This window comes from Peromyscus leucopus, chromosome 6 (genome assembly GCF_004664715.2).
Source record: "Peromyscus leucopus breed LL Stock chromosome 6, UCI_PerLeu_2.1, whole genome shotgun sequence".
NCBI classification, from domain to species: Eukaryota; Metazoa; Chordata; class Mammalia; order Rodentia; family Cricetidae; genus Peromyscus; species Peromyscus leucopus.
In genome coordinates this window covers 125466456-125485142 of record NC_051068.1, presented here as the reverse complement: position 1 = coordinate 125485142, position 18687 = coordinate 125466456, and the positions used below count along the sequence as shown (strand labels likewise).

At 43.9% G+C, this 18687-nt stretch overlaps 1 protein-coding gene across 1 annotated transcript in view; it reads right to left on the bottom strand.

Annotated features, from left to right (window-relative positions):
• The window catches only part of Slc44a5 (solute carrier family 44 member 5), a 290765-nt gene that overhangs the window by 43435 nt on the left and 228643 nt on the right, over positions 1 to 18687 (bottom strand). The window contains 2 exon segments of the mRNA XM_037207239.1: positions 3213 to 3297; positions 17874 to 17947. Coding sequence (XP_037063134.1) covers positions 3213 to 3297; positions 17874 to 17947 — 159 coding nt within the window.

Genomic DNA, 18687 nt, shown 5'->3' with positions numbered 1-18687 from the left:
TCACTGTCTCAGAGGTACTGGATCTTTGGTCCTTAGTTCTTCTTTGGGCAGAGAGTCTACAGTGTGGTCAAGGATGTCCCTTTTCTGTTTTGTATTTTGAAAAAATTCTTCACCATCCTTCTTGGCACTTATTTCTAAACTCATCTTCTGAGATTTACAGTTTTTCATTTTCTAAATGTTTTCAGAATTATCTAAGTCTTTATTTTTATTTATGGGATACTTTTGATCAATTTTCTTGATTTCTTTCATTTTCTCCTTAATCAGCCTTTTTTACTTCACTTCTCTTTTCTTTTTCTGCTTTACTTTCTTTTGGTTTGGTGTTTTGCTTTCTTCATCAGAGAGATCAGCTCTGATTAGCCTGAAAGGTCATGGACGCGTTTCGAGTCTTCCATAGTGCTGTGGTTGGTAGGGAGCCCTCTTTGACCAACATGGTTCAATTTAAACTTTTGGTCATGGAACATGGCTCGAAACTTCTTGTCAGTTTTGACTTTTCTGTCATTTCCCAAAATCTGGGATCCTTTGAAACCCACTCAAACTGCTGGTCGTTCATTATTTCTTGTTTGGATGACATTCTTGTTTGGATGTTTTAAAGTCTTACTGAAGAAATATCCAAGTAAAATTCCAAGGAGATCCTGTTGGCGATCTTTTTGGATCCTGGTCTGAGCTCCTAGCCCACAGTCTTATAAATATGCCCCTGGCTGCTGTTACTTTATGATTTTTATCTTATATGTATATAAAACCCTCACTGCTCCTGTATTCTTTTAGGTATGAATTATGATATACATATAGTTTTACATCCGTGAACAGCATTTCATTTAATTCAATTCCATTCCCTTAATAATGTATTTTCTGGGTACTGACTTGAAATTCTATCTCCATCACATTGAAAATCTGGTTGTGTTCCAAATCCAGTGGCACAGGCTGTGACCTCAGCTGGGCCAGAGGCACAGGAAGGCAGATGGCAAGTTCAGCGCCTTGGTTCTGGAGTGAGCTCAAGGCCACCATAGGCAACTTAGTGAGACTCCGTTCCAAAACACATAAATAATTGAGTAAATAGGGGCCAGATGTATGGCTCAGGCAGAGCACTCATCTCCATGTGCAGGCCCTAGAGTCTGTCACCAACCCTGAGGAAAACATATCTACAGTTGGATTTATTTTCAGCCAGTTTCATTACCATTCTACACTTTAGAATAACGTGATTATTGTGATGAATTTAGCCTAACATTTTCCTTAGATATATTTTACTTAATTACACCTATACATATTTAAGTTTTCAGATTTATTTATTTTATCTTATGTTTTGCTTATGTGTTTTATGTGCACTGTGTACATTGCCTGTTGCTGGTGGAGGCCAGAAGAGGGCTGTAATCCCCTGGGACTGGAGACCATTCTTGGGATCTCTCTGCAAGACCAGTAAACACTCTTAACTGCCGAATGTCTTTCTAGCCCCTTAAGTTAAAAAAGAAAGAAAGCCTTTATTTTTATCTTATGTATATGGGTGTCTTGCCTGCACGTATAGCTGTACATCATATGCTTGCAATGCCTGTAGAGGCCAGAAGAGGGCACTAGAGCCCCTGGAACTGGAGTTAAAGGTGCTTGTGAGCCTCCGTATAGGTGCTAGGAATTGAACCTGGGTCCTCTGGAAGAGCAGCCAGTGTTCTTACCCACTGTGCCACCTCTCCAGCCTCTTACCTAAAAATTTTAATACTGAGCAAAGTTTGATTTTCTATAGGTATTTTCACTTATCATTAACTCTGTAAGCATAAGCATCAATTCCAGGGGATCTGTCTTAGTCAGCGTTACAACTGCTGTGATATAACACTATCAGCAGCATCATAACAGATGCAAATAAAAGGAAATATGAAGAAAATCGGCTGTCGTGAGCACTTTCTCCAGTGGATCTGTTAGATTTTGTTAAATGGATGGACCAGAACTGTCACTCACATCTTGTTGAGATATGTTCCATTTTAAATTTATATTTATCAGACACTTCATTTGAATGAATAATCTGGTAGGCAAGAGTCACCTCTGGACAGTCTTTATATACTGAAATTTGGGGTGCAGCCTCTTGTCTGACGTAAGTAGATCACGGGCTTAGGCCTGGAAGACTTGTTACAGAAACCCTTCTAAAAACAGCCTGTTTCAAAGTAACTGAGGAGTCACAGATTTCTGTGTTTTCTTCTCTCACCACCTGGTGCTTTCTTTGCCCCCCACAGTGTAAAAGTCTCAGGGGTTATTTTTGGTTTTGTTTTGTTTTTTGTTTTTTGTTTGTTTTAGGTTTCCAAGGTTAAAATACAACTACAGTCTGGATTAATTTAGTCCAGGTGTCTGTTACTCAGAGGCCTTTTATAAGGGAAACTTTCTTACTCCTCCAGATTTCAGTTTTCTCTGTTATCTGCCGTTATTCTACCCCATGAATTCTTCAGCTTTTTACTGAGTGTCTGTCTTTAAATCTATGTATCTCCTGGCATAACACATTCTCGGTTCTGGGTGGCACTGCAGGGACATGACAGGCGTCTGGACTTGTCGGTGGAGACCCTGTTGTTAACTGGCCTTTTGTTTTTCCATAACTACCCAAAACCAGCAATCACAGAAACTCAACTGGTTGCAAAGAGTGAGAAGATCTAGCATCAAGCCCATTAGTGAAGAAACAAGAAAGAAATGGACCATGAGGAGAGGTAAAGGTTTTCTAAAAATGTGAGACGTGGCTTTTGTCTGTCTGCTTGATTTTAGGTAAATAATAGAAAACTTGCTTTCAAAAAGAGACACTTATGTTTTGATTGATATTGGACACATTTTTTAGCTATCAGGGCACTGTTCACTGATGAGTTATCCCCAAAGATCACTGAAGATCTGGGGATACTTCAAAAGGCAGAATGATTATTAGTAAACATTATGGCAAAATGGCCAAATAGTGCATGGTGCATGCATTTCAGCAGCTGCTCAATACAATATCCCTATCCAAAGGGCATGCTCTAAGTATGACTAGCAAGTCCCTGGTCCCATCCTTGGTTTAGAATTTTATTTTCCCTGATAAGAGTGGAGATGCGGAGAATGAAAACTCCAAACCACTTCTGGCTGTCTGTAAGAAAGGAGACAGCAGAAGCTTCCTTCACGAGTGTCAACCTTCCCCAGGGATCCCACGGACTGATGCTAATGCGTTTAGGTTACCATTACAGTAAAGCCACAGAAAACACAGTGGCCATACTCACTCATTGGGGGTTCCCTTCTGGCCACAAAAGTGTCCCTGGCTGTCTGTAGGATAGGCCACTCTCCTGGGGTCACCATGTGTCCAAGCTGCGGGAACAAAAAAGGACAAAGTCCCCATCAGCAACATCTGGCTGGAGGCAGTCTGATTTGAGAGATTCGAATTGCCACGGCAACGCTCACCTCTTCCCCCTCAGTCATAGAACATTATTGATTTTCTTCAAAGAGTAATTTCTTAATGAAAAGTAAAATAAAATATGGATGAATTGGTCTGAAAGCACGTTTTTCTTCTCTCCAGATTCATCTGGGTTGCAGCCAAAACATGAGGTAATGCACTTAGAAAATGACAGTTATTAAAATGAGGAGGAGAGGGCACAGACAAAGCTCTCTTGGAAAAAAAGACGCCTTTTCTAAAGCTCAGGCACAAATGACTTCATGCCAGAGCTGATAGATTGACTCCAGGCAGCATGATGTAATGCTTTGGGGGTATACAGAAGTGGAAAACACTTAAAAATTCAGCAGAGTGAACCGACTAGCTCTCTGATTTCATAGGACATTCAAAAGGCAAACAAGGACACAGCGGAGGCAGCCGCCAGGAAAGATCCGCCAGGCATTTGTCCGGTAATCTCAGAGCTTAATACGAATACCATGCGTCCCTGACCTCAGTATGATGAGGACTCAGCCACATTTTCTGGGGAGATGCTGGGCTCTGCTTCGTGCAAACGCATAGTCCTTTTTGGTTTGTTTTTGCATGGTTATAAACTTGGCCTGACAGGTAGATGACAGACCATCAAAAAGTAGCACCCATCACTACACTAGCTAATACTTGTTAATTCTAACTGAATTTCTCTACCTTCTCAAAGTTTGAAAAACACAGTTGTTAAAAGTCTAGGCTGCAGCTGAAAACATATCATTTGCCTCTGATAACACTGATCGGCCATCTCCTTCCCCACACTTATTGGATGTGACAGTTTGCCTTATAATTCAGTCATCCTTATGCATGTGGCTGATGTGATTTGAGATGATAAAAAAAAATCAATTTTCCAAATGAGGACTGTAATAAGAAAGAGGATTTTTTTTTTTCAGTAATTTTCTCGTCAGCCCAAGCTTTCCTCTCCAGTGTCTAAGTTCCAGGAAGATTCCCTTGTCTACTTCTCTCTAATGTCACAGAGGCCAAATCAGCTCCATCTTCGAATGCCATCTTGTGAGATCTGAGGGGCTCTCCGGCACCATGTCTTCCTGTCCTTATTTTCCAGAATAAAGAAAGAACTATAAATCGGTATGTAAACGACATCTAAATGCTCAGTGCTCAGTGAGATCCTTATTACACTGTCTCTGTGCTTCGGTTTGTTACATACTGGCGAACCCTAATGAAGAGATCCAATTTTATCCAACTCTGTGCTTCAATGTGTCTTTTTCAGCTTAAAATGTTTTATGCTGTTTTCCTAAATAATCATTAACTGAGAATTAGGCATCTGACTCCTTTTATATAATTTTCTTTACTCTTGAGGATTTCATGCATACACACAATGCAATGTGACCACCTCCACCCAACTGCCCCTCCAACTCTCCCCATATCAACTTTATGTCTTCTGTTTTAATAACCCAGTTATTTAATAAGTCCGGTTAGTGTTGCTCATATGTGCATGGGTGTGGAGCCATTCAGAGGAATATGAGCAACCACTGCCACACCCTCAGAGAGGGTGACACTCCCTTCTCTTGGCATCGCCAATGGCCAGAAGGTCCTCAGGAAGGACTGGGGCCTGGAGAGTAGTCACCATATTTAGGTATCTATTTCTTATTGTCTATAACCCAGATCAAATTATTGACTTATTTTGAACCTCAACTTTCTAATTAGCTACTAAAGCACAGAAATGATGGTACAAAATGCATAGAATATTGAGGCTGCAAAAGAAGATAACGGAAACGGAACATCTGGTGTGTGCTCAGAACACACCATGGATTCAGTAATGCTAGCTCTTTAATTTATCCAAAATCAACATCTGAAACCAGACTTTGATGCATGTGCTTTGTTTGGAGGTGGGGATGGCTCTAGAAGCTTCCACAGGGGCAATTGGCTGGACTCTGGAAAGGTTAAGGATGATAAAGGAGACAAGAAAAAGCAGGACACTGTGGCAGGCAGCTGTGGTCATCCGAGAACTTCTGCTCGTGCTGGTGGGGAGCCATTGCACACTTGCCCCATAACTGTAAGCACATGTTGGTGGGCTGAGAGGAAGTGCGGTCTCCCATCAGCAGCAGCTGCCATGATTTCTTTTCCCCTTTACATCATCAATCAGCTTATTAAAGACTTTCTTAAGTGACCACTCTGTGTTGTGGGTCAGAAGCCATTCCTGGGATGAGTGCACATCAGAGTTCTCAAAGAGAACAGAGACGGGAGGACAAAGTTTTGGAGGGCTCAGAGAACACGTAGGACTTGAGAGAGACTTTGAAAAATGGTTAAGATTTGAACACAGAAAGAACCGTGTGATGATAGAAGTTATCTGTATTATCTGCTTGTGATGGGTCGGAGAGTCATGTGACTCATGCATCTCACAGTAACTCTAAGAGGTTGCCATTTTTTTAATCTAAGTTCTGTATTAGAGTTTATTTCTCAAAATCACACACTTCTTAAGTGATAAAACCAGAGCTTAAGGTTAGGTTTGTTGCTTCACGAGGCCTTTGGTTTTATCCACCAGACTACAGTAGCAAGAAAGCTAAAATAGATGAAATAAATAGAAAATATTTCCAAGATAAAAAATTTAGATACATTAAATATTAAAAAAAGAATTTCTTAATGAAAAGGTTTGAATAGATTAAATAATGAAGCCTCCTGATGTGAATAAATTAGGAGTAAGCTTGTTTTCTTTTCTTTTTTCTTTTTTTTAAAGAAAAAATTTTAAATCATTTTACATACCAAAAATTTTTAATTCATTTTACATACCTCTTCCCTCCTCCCGTCCCTCCAGCCTCCCCTTCCAAATCCACCCCCCATTCCATTCTACAATAAGGTAAGGCCTCCTATTGGGAGGTACACTTAGTAGAGGCAGGTCCAAGCCCCTCCCCCTGCCTCAAGGCTGTGCAAGGTGTCCCATCACAGAAGTGGGCTCCAAAAGACCTGCCCATGTACCAGGGATGGATTCTGATCTACCACCAGGGCGCCCCTTAAGCAGATCAAGCCACACAACTGTCTTGTTATGCAGAGGGCCCAGTCCATCTCATGCAGACTCCACAGCTGTTGATCCAGATTTCATGAGTTCCCACCAGCTTGTTCAGCTGTCTCTGTAGGTTTCCCCATCATGATCCTGATGCCCCCTGCTCACAGAATCCCCCTTTCCTCTCTTTGACCAGACATGGCATGTACTCACTCATAAGTAGATACTAGATGTAAAGCAAAGGATAACCAGACTACAACCTACAGCTCTAGAGAAGTTAGCTAACAAGGAGGACCCAAAGAGAGATGCATGGATTGCCCTGGGAAGGGAAATAGATGAGATCTCCATGAGTGAACTGGGGTGAGGGGTGGGCAGTAGAGGGTAGGGGATGGGGGGATGAGAACGTGGCGGAATGCAATGGTCAAGCTGGAACAGAGAAGGAGTGGGAAAGCAATGAGAGAGATTCATGATAGAGGGAGACATCATGGGTATAGTGAGAAACCAGGTGCCAGGGAAGTTTCCAGGAATTCACAGGGATGATCCCAGCTTAGACTAGTGGCAATGGTGGAGAGGATGCCTGAACTAGCCTACCCCAGTAATCAGATCAGTGAATACCCTAACGGTCATCATAGAGCCTTTCTCCAGTGACTGATGGAGGCAGATGCAGAGATCCACAGCCAAACACCAGGGCAAGCTCCAGGAGTCCAGTAGTTTCTTTTCTTTTGAATACCATGACAAAAGACGACTCGAGGGAGAAAGGGCGTAGTTTAGCTCACAGTTTCATGTTACCATTTCGGAGAAGTCGAGGCAGGAACTTAAAGCAGCTAGTCACATGACATCCACAGTCAACAGTAGTAGGTAGCTGTTCCAGCTTTGACCTGGAAGTACTACCTCCAGTGAGGCTTCCAGTAACTGTCACGCCTACCTATGACCTGCCCCTGAGATGGGGCTGGACGGGAGCCCTTAAGACTGGATGTACTGGTGCTCTTGGTTCCTGGTGATCCTGGACGCTGGATGGTAGACTGAGCAGAGTTCTCCAGAGAACATCGTTGGATAGCACCTCACCTCTCCTGGATCCTGTAACCAATCCCTTTACTTGTTGTAAGTTACCCCCAAATAAACCTCCCTTTTAACTACGTGGAGTTGCCTTAATAAATCCCCCAATAGTCAACAACAGAGAGAACGAGCCATGCAGCTCCATTGCTCCACTCTGAGAACCCAGGGCCTCCTGAGTGGGTGGCAGTGCTGCCCACTTTAAGGTTGCCTCTGCTACATCAGCTGAGGTCATCAAAACAACACCTCCCAGGCATGCACAGGCCACCCTGTCTAGACGGTCCCCAACGAGACTCTCTTCCAAAGTGATTCCAAGTTGTGCAGAGCTGACAATTATAACTAACCACGGCAGAACTATGGTTGGGAAATGAAGTGTCCCTCCAATGTCTACAGAATCCCTAGTGCAGAATGTTCAGTGTGGAGGACCCTGGAAGGTGATTGGCTCTTGGGGACTCTGAAGTAATTTGTGGGTTAGCCCATTGATAGCTCTGTGCTTTGGAGGCATTGTTAAAAGGCAGTGGAAACTTTAGGCAGGAGACCTACCTGAAGGAAGTAGGTCACTGAGGGGAAGTGTTGCTGGTGGGCTAATATCTTGTCTCTGGCCCTGTTATCTTCTCTCTGCTTCCTGTCCACACTGAGGAAAGCACCCAGTGTTCCCAGCATGATTTTAAGCCTCGTCTCAGGCATAGCAAGGAAGCAGCTGACCTTGGACTGAATCATGAGCCAACACAGGTCTTTCCTCTTTTCTCACTCTCGCAGTTATTTGTTATGGTGATGAAAAGGCTGACTCACACCTCCAGAGACAAGAGAAAGAGGTAAAGAGGAAGATGTCCAAGAAGGAATTCCCTTTCCCAACTCCTGGTGCTGCCCTGTGGCCATGTTTACTGAGTAGCTTCTACCTTCCCTGCTCAGCTGTGATGAGGAGGCCCAGCCACAGATGGTGTGTGTTTGAGCTGCAGGTGCTCCTAGCTGCTAGCTGGGGAGGAAAGGAGATGCAGCAACAGAAGCCATGTTTGACGCTGTTCACAAAGTCAGGGTATCCATGTTTTACTCCATTCATGGAAGTTTTCTACACATGGAATTTCCAGAACAGGCTGTCTGGTGTAGAAGTCACATGTCCACTAAGAACTAAATGGATCATTAGAACAGACACAGGCTATGAGCGCAAAATGCATGACTTGTTTTATTTTATATTTTGAGACAGGGTCTACCGTATGCCAGGCTAGACTACAGACATAGTGCTGTGATCATAGGTGTGTACCACCATGCCTAGTTCATGGGGTGCCAGGGATTGAACCTGGGGTGCTGGGGATGCCGTGAATGTGTTGCTGATTGACTGATAAATAAAATGCTGATTGGCCAGTAGCCAGGCAGGAAGTACAGGACATGCGGGACAAAGAGAGAGGAGAATTCTGGGAACAGGAAGGCTGAGTCAAGAGTCACCAGCCAGTAGCCAGGCAGGAAGTACAGGATAGACGGGACAAAGAGAGAGGAGAATTCTGGGAACAGGAAGGCTGAGTCAGGAGTCGCCAGCCAGACACAAAGAAAGCAAGATGTGAAGGCAGAATTAGGAAAAGGTACCAAGCCACGTGGCTAAGCATAAATAAGAACTATGGGTTAATTTAAGTGTAAGAGCTAGTCAGAAATAAGGTGAGCTAATGGCCATACAGTTTGTAAATAATATATGCCTCTGTGCGTTTACTTGGGTCCAAGCGGCCGAGGGACTGGTGGGTGAGAGAGATTTGTCCTGACCACCAGTAGGCTGGACACAGGAATACTTCAGCAACATTGGGCTTTTATGCATATTAGGTAAGCATATCTTAAACATAATATGGACAAAATTGTTATTAACTCACTGAAATAATTTCACTTTTTTTTAATACTCTCAAAAGTAGAAAATTAGAGATTGCACATGTCATTCAAGATGACCTCTCCCTGTCAGATCTAGTCTAGAAAATATCTTCATAAATGTGGGCATCTTGTACAAGGTGGTGAACAGTATCATTACATTGTTGATCTATCTAATAAGTCACCCCAAAACCTATAGTATCCAACACATCATTGTTATAACAAATAGATAGAAGCCACTCTGGGCTCTATGGTGAGTTCGGGCTTTCTGGACTGTAGCATTGTAGAAACCACAAAGGAAGGTGTAAGAGACAAAGTAGAACAGTGTCGTGGGGTTCCAGCCTGCCCTCCACCTCATCATACTTCTTCAGTAATTAAAAGTCACACATCCTAGTGGTAAGAGTGTAAACTCTAGACTTAAACTGCCTGGGTTATGAAGATAAACAAAACCAAATAACAGTTTGCAGAGCAATTTATACACACTTGAATCAATCATTTTATTCCCTTCATTAGCCTACTGTTTTAAAAGTAATGTGTGTGCATGCGTGTACTTGTGGTGTGTGTGTGTGTGTGTGTGTGTGTGTGTGTGCATAATGGGGCTGGAAGTCAACCTTGGTTGTCATCCTCAGGTGTTGTCCACCATGTTTTTTGAGAAAGGGTTGCTGTGGATATTGTTCTATATAAATAAAACACTGATGGCCAGTGACCAGGCAGGAAGTAGGTGGGACAAGGAGAGAGGAGAATTCTGGGAAGCGGAAGGCTGAGGGGGGAGACACTGCAGCCACCGCAGGAGAAGCAGCATGTGAAGATGCGGTAAGCCACAGCCACGTGGCAAGGTATAGATTTATAGAAATGGGTTAATTTAAGATAAAAGAACAATTAGCAAGAAGCCCGCCATGGCCATACAGTTTATAAGTGATATAAGCGTCTGAGTGATTATTTTATAAGTGAATTGTGGGACTGCAGGGCTTGGGGAACCTGGAGAGAAGCCCTCCAGCAACACAGGGTCTCTTTCACCTGGAACTCACCAATTCTGCTGGGTTGACTGTCCAGTGAGCTCCACATATCTGTCTGTCCAGCTTCCCCAGAGCTGGGTTTCAGGTGTGCACCACCAAGCCCAGTTTTTTAAGTGGGCTGTGGGGATTGGATTAGGTCCTCATGTTTATGGGGCAAGCACCTAACTGAAGGCACCATCTCACCAGCTCCTAGAAATGACTTCAAAAGACCACTTGGGCTGAATCTGATGCAGACTTGTATGGCGTGTGTATGTGTGTGGTGGGGACAGGGAGGAGGAGGAGAAATTGTACACAAGCAAAAGTCGTATTTGGGCAAATGACCTCATCACTCATCTCAAGGAAATATTTATCCCTGAAAGTCGAGGAGAGCATGTGTTAGTGTCCAACTTCCGCCCGTTTTCAGATGTTCTCAAAGCGAGCTCCAGCTGTGCTTTGGGATTGAATCGAAAAGTAGCAGCCATGACAAAGTCCTCTGTCAAGGAGAAAATGATCAGACCCGACTGCTCACTCTGACACTTAAAAATAAACTGCAGACCTGTTTGGGGCAGCAGCTAAGGCATTCGTCAAGCACTCACTGCCACGGGGATGCTGGCTCTCAGGCCAGTCATGTGCACCCCTTAAAGGCACATCTTAACTGTTTTAACATGGAGGAACAGGCCTGCAAATTGTGCTCATGGCTTTTTGACACAAGCAATTTACAAATGCAATGAAGCAGATAATAGAGCACAGGAAGCCGATCTGAGGATCTGCATTGTTGACAGGGCTGCCACAAAGGGCTTTGGGAGGCAGGCCTGTCTCCAGCTGACAGGGTCAGAAAAATGTTGATCATTCCACAGGTGCCTGCCTCTTCCATTCAGTGGTGAGTTTAGGGGCGTGTTCTTGAGTGCAAGCCGTCCCCCTTATGCTACCAACACTTCAAGAAATCTGAAAAGCACAGGTGTGCACCGGTGTGCACAGCCAAACCCAATCAAGGGTCAAAATCATTCAGTAGTGCAGACAAGCTCAAATCTTGGCCCAAACCCAGACATTTCCTTCTTAAACTGAAAACTTCTGAAACAGAAGTGTGAGTATGTGATTTAGTTTATAAACATGTCTGCATTCATAAAGAAAGCAAGAGGACTTGTGAGATTGGCCCTTATCATCCCGTTAGTCCACAACACATTTTTCATTAATAAAAATGTGGTAGAACTATTATCAAAATAATGGAAATAAATTATTAAAATTTACCTCTTAATTGAAGGCATTATTTTACTTTTGGTAAAACAATGTTTCTTAGCTATGACTTGACAAGTAGGTTCATTTTGGTCTTAGAGTAAACAAACGGCATGATGTGGCCCCTGTGGTTAGTTCCCTCTAACAACGGATATTTCAGTATATCTGCTTCTAAGAGAGAACCATAGAATGCCTGGTGGAGTGCAGAGGTGACTAGTGGGGAGGAGGGTGTGGGGAAGGGAGCCCCTTTGGCCTTGCAGGTGGCAATGCAATTAGCTCAGTTATCGTGGAAAACAGGTTGTTCAAAACACTGAAGTTAGAATTACCAGAATTACCTTCTGGGGACACATCTGAGGACAAGTAAAGAGGTGTCTGCATTCCCATGTCGAGTGGCAGTGTTATTCACAATATCCAAGACACAGAAACAATCTGTCAACAGGTGAATGGCTAAGGGAAGTGTGTACACACACACACTGAATATGCATTTAAATATCATTAAAGAAAGGAATTGTACTGCTTGTGGCAAAGGGGGTGAACTCAGAGGCACAGAGAAGCAACCGAATTTCACTTGATTTCACTCATATGTGAACTCTAACAAGAATCGGAGCTGCAGCTCCCAGCAGTGGGAGATGGGGAGGTGGGAGACACAGATAAGAGAGAAACGTGGAGTAAAACAGGAGATGGCAGCAGCAGCTGGTTTAGGAAGGACACATAGTTCATAGTCCTCTTCAGGGGCAATATTTATCTGAGTGAGAAGGCTTCATGGTGGGATTAGCTAGAACAATGCAATCAAACATGATGGAGCCTTAAAGAAAAGGGAAGGAGCGGCTTCCCCTCAACACCTGGGGAGGAGTTCCATCTAGAGGGAGAAGGGGGGGGATGGCAGTGGAAGGGAAGGGGGAGGGAGAGAACGCCATTGTTTGGGGGGCAGGCAGAGGAATCTCTTCAGAGAACAGCCTTTATCTCTGAACCAAATCCCTGATCTAGCTCAGTGAGGAGTCTTCGATCAATCCCCAGATCAGGAAAAGCCTGACTTTTTATAACCTTTTAGGGGTAGAGGGAAGTTTCACACCACAAGATAGAGTTCAGCATAGCGTACATGACAGAGAACTTGGAGAAGTCGGGAATCATAAAGTGAGAGCGTCAAGTCTCAGCACAGATGCCTTAACTCTGTGCCGGAGAGAGCTGCAGGGCGCATGAGATCAGGACTACAAGTCTTCTAACGGTAAGTCTGGCTTCAATACGGATGATGTCTAGAGACCTAATGTACAGTGTGGTATGTGCTTTGCACACTTGACAATTTTCTCAAAGAGCACATCATAAGTATTTTCTCCCCCTCGCAAAAGGTAATTGTGCCAAGCAATGAATGTTAGTCAGCCTAACTATGATATTAATTGTACAAGATATACTAATAGCAAAATGCCAGACTGGGAACATAGCTCAGTTGGAAGAATGCTTTTTGTTGCGTGTAAGTCTCTGGGTTCAATCTCCAGTTAAAAAGCCTCCATGTCGTACATCTCAATACCTACAATATTTTGTCAATTGTACATTAATAGATCTAAAAATGAAATGAACAAGATAAAATTTATAATGTTTAACTATACTTACTTGAATAGAAACAGTCCCTGCTTTTCTATACAGACAGAATCAAAAAGCATTCTAGAATTATCTTGTTCTTGTATAGGTCACATGAGTGAGTGAGTTTGCTCAGGGATAGGAGCTTTCTCCCTTCCTCATATCCTGATGGGAAAAGTCCTAAGAGATGAATGGGATAACCCTTCAAAATTCCTGAGACTTCACACGAGGATAGACCTACCTTTTCAGCTAGGTCTCCTGACCAAAATGGACACAGATACCCCAAGCTAATGCCACAGAGACAATACCGTACTTCAGGTCTTGCTAAGCAAGGCTCCTACTTCCTGATTCCAGCTGTTTTTCCTTCAGGTGCACTGTCTTAAGGTGCCTGCATTTCCTCATAATCTGAGGAGTTAGGGATTTAGGGGAAAGTTTGGCTTTTACTTGGGGTCTCTCAGACAGGAAGTCAACGGTCCAGTAGGGGTAATTAGCCCAGGATGCCCAGCTCAGACTGTTGTTCAGACCCCTCCACCCATCCTGGAGGCTTTTTCATTGCTCTTCAGTTTCTCACAGTAGGAGGACACAGTTCTGGGCTTGCCTGCACGAATGTCCCTATTAACTTCCCATCTTCTCAGCTAATAAGGGTAATTACTCCAAGAAAACATTAAAAACCAAAGCAGACTCTGGGCTCCAACCTGAGATACTTGTTAAGGAAATGTAACAGTGGATTAACCTGTTCAACTGAAAATGCACTTAGAGAGAAAAACAAAGTGGAAATTTGTTGAATGTGGTATTTTTATATGTGTAATGTTAGCCCAAGGTTTGCAGAAAACAATTTGCATAACAAGAATTCCTATTCTTTTTTCTAGTTAGTGCAATAGTTGAACAGCAACCACCTGTGAAGGAGGACAAAGGGAGTTATTATCATAAATGTTCACATGATCATTCAGGGAGATCGGATTCCCTTCTACCCAGACTCCATTCCATCCACTCAGTCAGGGGTTCTCTTCCTGTCAGCTGAATGCTGTGCGCCTCTCTCACATGCAAATATCACCCTTGCTGGCCACAGTCCACACGAAGCACAAAGAACAGTGTAGTTTGTTTCTTTTTACTCTTACTCTGAGGACCTGCTACCCAGCTCCCAAATAAAAACAGAGACTTATTCTTTCTTATGAATGCCTGGCCTTAGCTTGGCTTGTTTTTAGCCAGCTTTCTTAACTTATCCCATCTACCTCTTGCCTCTGGGCTTTTACCTTTCTCTAGTCTATGTACCTTTCTTTACCTCTTACTCCTTACCTGGCTGTGTGGCTGTGTGGCTGTGTGGCTGTGTGGCTGTGTGGCTATGTGGCTGGTGTGGCTGTGTGGCTGTGTGGCTGTGTGGCTGTGTGGCTGTGTGGCTGTGTGGCTGTGTGGGTGGCTGTGTGGCTGGGTGGCTGTGTGGCTGTGTGGCTGTGTGGCTGTGTGACTGGGTGGCTGTGTGGCTATGTGGCTGGGTGGCTGTGTGACTGGGTGGCTGTGTGACTGGGTGGCTGTGTGACTGGGTGACTGTGTGACTGGGTGGCTGTGTGACTGGGTGGCTGTGTGTCTGGGTGGCTGTGTGACTGGGTGGCTGTGTGGCTGTGTGGCTGTGTGTCTGGGTGGCTGTGTGGCTGGGTGGCTGTGTGACTGGGTGACTGTGTGGCTGTGTGACTGGGTGGCTGTGTGTGGCTGGGTGGCTGTGTGACTGGGTGGCTGTGTGACTGGGTGACTGTGTGACTGGGTGACTGTGTGGCTGTGTGGCTGTGTGGCTGTGTGGCTGGGTGGCTGTGTGGCTGTGTGGCTGGGTGGCTGTGTGGCTGGGTGGCTGTGTGGCTGTGTGGCTGGGTGGCTCTGTGACTGGGTGGCTGTGTGGCTGGGTGGCTGTGTGGCTGTGTGGCTGTGTGGCTGGGTGGCTGGGTGGCTGTGTGACTATGTCGCTGGGTGGCTGTGTGACTGTGTGGCTGTGTGGCTGTGTGGTGACTGGGTGGCTGTGTGACTGGGTGGCTGTGTGGCTGGGTGGCTGTGTGGCTGTGTGACTGGGAGGCTGTGTGGCTGTGTGGCTGTGTGACTGGGTGGCTGTGTGGCTGTGTGGCTGTGTGACTGGGTGACTGACTGGGTGACTGTGTGGCTGTGTGGCTGTGTGGCTGTGTGGCTGTGTGGCTGGGTGGCTGTGTGGCTGTGTGGCTGTGTGGCTGCCCCTGGCATCCCCCTCTCCTCTTCTTGCTCTTCCCTCTTCTCTTTTTCTCCTTCTCTTTGTTCTCTCTGCCTGGCAGCCTTGCCTATCCCTCCCCTGCTTGTTGGTTTTTGGTGAGAAACAGAAATGGCTCTCCCAGGGTGTGACAGTTTGAGTGAGAAGTGCTCCCCACAGGCCTGGGTCCTGGAACACTTGGTCCCCAGGGTGACGGTGCTGTGTGGGGAGGCTTGGGGAGTACATGATTGCTGGGAGAACCACATCACTGGGGAGAGCATTGGGAGTTCAGTCTCTTCCAGTCTCTCTCTCTGCTTAGGGTGGTGCTAAGAGATGCTCACTCAGCTTCCTGCTGCCGTGCCTCACGTCCATGGTGGACTCCCCGACACTCTGGAACCACAAGCCAAAATTAATTCTTCTTTTGCCTGGTGGTACTTCATTACAGCCACAGAAAGTAACTAATAGGCATGGTAACACTCCCAGAAAGATTACGGATAAACGATAAATCCGTGAGGGCCCTGACCTGACGAGATGGCCGGCACCTTGTACCATCACATTGAGAATGACTTCTCAAGGGAGGCCACACACTCTTTCATGGCACAGCCGTTCTTAACATTTCTACTTGCCCCTGCCAATTGTACCCCTCAGTCTTCTTCCAGCCAACCTAACTATAGCAGCAATTAAGTTAATATTTTGAAATCAAACCAACAAGGCCAGCTATAGTTGGATAAAGTAAGTGTATGGTATTTACTGAATTCCATGAGTCATTTGTTTCTAGCAGCAGTATCAGGATCAATTTGGGAGATATGCTGAATTAATTTAATGTACAACATTGACTTTGAGGAAAATTTATTCTCCAATTTCCTATGAGAATTAAAACATTTACAAATCAAATTTGGAGATCTTGAACAAAAAGGTGGCATTCTTGTCTTGCTCCAGAGGGACTTATGGTGGGCCCTCCCCCACTGGCCCTGCCACAGCAGAGGTGGCTGGGTGCTCCTCTGCTGACCCTGCCAGGGGCAGATGTGGCTTTGACAGTCCCTGTACAAACAGAACTATCCTACAGAGAGACTCAACCTACTGTTGAGTTAGGCCTTGTTTAGAAGGATTCTGCTCACAGCAGGAGCCCTTTGGGGAGTTCCTGTGTATACTCAAACTTTAATAACCAAAATTATGGGTGCAATAGAAACAACACTGTAAATCACATTTGGAACAAATTTATTGCAATTTAGAACCACTAAATTATTTATGCACTATCCATTACTCTCACTAGCACGGCTGACATGGTTGGCATTTCAGTTTATCCCTTACAACTGGCCTTGAAAATCAGGGAGCATTTCTGTTCTTCCCAGGTGAATGAGCTGATTAGTTATCGATACCCCACAAAATAGTATAAGAATCTAGACCTGCCTGACTCCAAATTCTCCCCCTCTTATGCAACCCATTTCAATTCTATGACAGTAAGCAAAAATAACCAAATATTTCTGTAGACTAGAAAAATGTGTCCTGAAGTGAGACAGGTTAAAATTCCATTTGTATATGAAAATATGTTATAATATTCAACCTACAGGTTGTATTCAACCTATACAAATGCTTAGAAGTTCCAAAGCTAAAATACATAAGAACGAGAGGGACATTCTGCAAGCCTTGTAAGAGTACATTATTGATTCTTGTGTTGATGCCTGTTAAATTTTTCTTCTCCCTATTTTTATGTCCTAGATTTTATACAATTCTGTAGAGTTTGCATGGTAATACAGAGATTAACTTGGGGAGTTACTTTTTGGGGGCAGGGTTACTTCTAATTTCCATTCTCAGGACACTTCTCTTACTAGAAGATAAAAAGAAAGACCAAAATATTTTTACAGTGTTCTGCAGCATGGTGCAAGTTTCTTTCCATGTTAACCACAGGTCAATAATGATTGGTACTAGAAGCTAAGATCTGATTTCCATGGCTCTCATCCTTACAGTGGTAAGTCCAATTCTCTGAAGTCAATACCTAGAAGACAGGATTTATACCTTTTGGTGGATTGCCTACTATACTGACTAAAATCATAAAATCTTTTTACAGAAAATACATGATGATTTTTCTTTTTGTGCTATTTTCTTTAAAATAATCTTATGTGTTTGTCTTCTTTGTTTTTGTGTTCTAGAAAAATCTTTAACCTAACAGCAAACAGGAGTGCCTCTTTCTTGGTAGGCAAAGAGAATAGATTCAATTTACAAAGAATTAGCTGGTGAAATTCAGAATCATTGCCCCTCATCCTTGACTAGCTTATGAATAAACAAGTTTACAGATTGCCCAAACCAACCTAGCTCCTAGTTCTTACAGCAAACAGCAGCACTGATATGATTAGCTCTTTACTGGAAGTTAAAAAGAAGAAATTATTAAAGAAGGAACTAGAAGTCCCTTCTTTGCTGCTGTCTTCGTTATGGAGCTTTTATTTGGCTACTCTGCCTTGTGTTGATTTTGTATCCTCTACCAAATAAGTCCAGAGAAGATAACAGTCAATAATAAGAAGAAAACAGCTCATGTTTAAAATGAGATACTGGCTTTGTTGATCCACTAACAAATGGTAAATATTGTCTATACCTGGGGTTACTCACCCACGAGTCCTAACAGAACATAGCCCGTAACAAACAGTAGGAAGATCATACAGCAGAGAACGTCCGTACAACTCCTGAAGACAAAAAGGAATGAAGAATTAAAAGGCATCCTGAGTGACTTGTTCACCACACAAAAATGCAGGGTAAGAGAGATAATAACTATAAGCCTCCCAGAGCCAAGAATTCTGAAAAGCACGACAGGTGTATTTGTTCAAAGACTTAAGTGGGCAAGTCAGAGCACCGTGACAAGAGCTCCCTCAAAGTTCTAAGTATGTGTGTTCTCTTGGCTCATTTGGGGAATTTTTAGAGATTAGCAACTCCAACAAGTAGACATTTTCCTTTTTGTGTATATGTATGCATTGCATGTGTGTACACATGTGTTTTCATGCATGTGGGAACATTGTTGATATCAGGAAACTTCCTTGACCAATTTCCATCTAATTCATTGAGGCAGGGCCCTTATTCAAACCTAGAACTCTCTGATTTGACTAGTCACTGCCCAGCTGGCTCAGGAGACCCCTGTGAAGTGACATACAAATCCATCAGCATTTACATGGTGAGGGGGATTCAATTGACAAGTTCTCTAGACTCCCTCTCTAGGATCTGACTTTCACACAAGGGTCGTCTTGCTTATACTACAAGCAGGATATGTGCAGAGTTGTCTTCTCAGCCCTTGAGTGTGGTGATATTGTGTTCCCCAAAATATTGTGTACCCTAATAAACTTATCTGGAGTCAGAGACAGAACAGTCACTAGATACAAAGGCTAGAAAATGGTGGCACTCACACCTTTAATCCTAGCATTCCAGAGGCAGA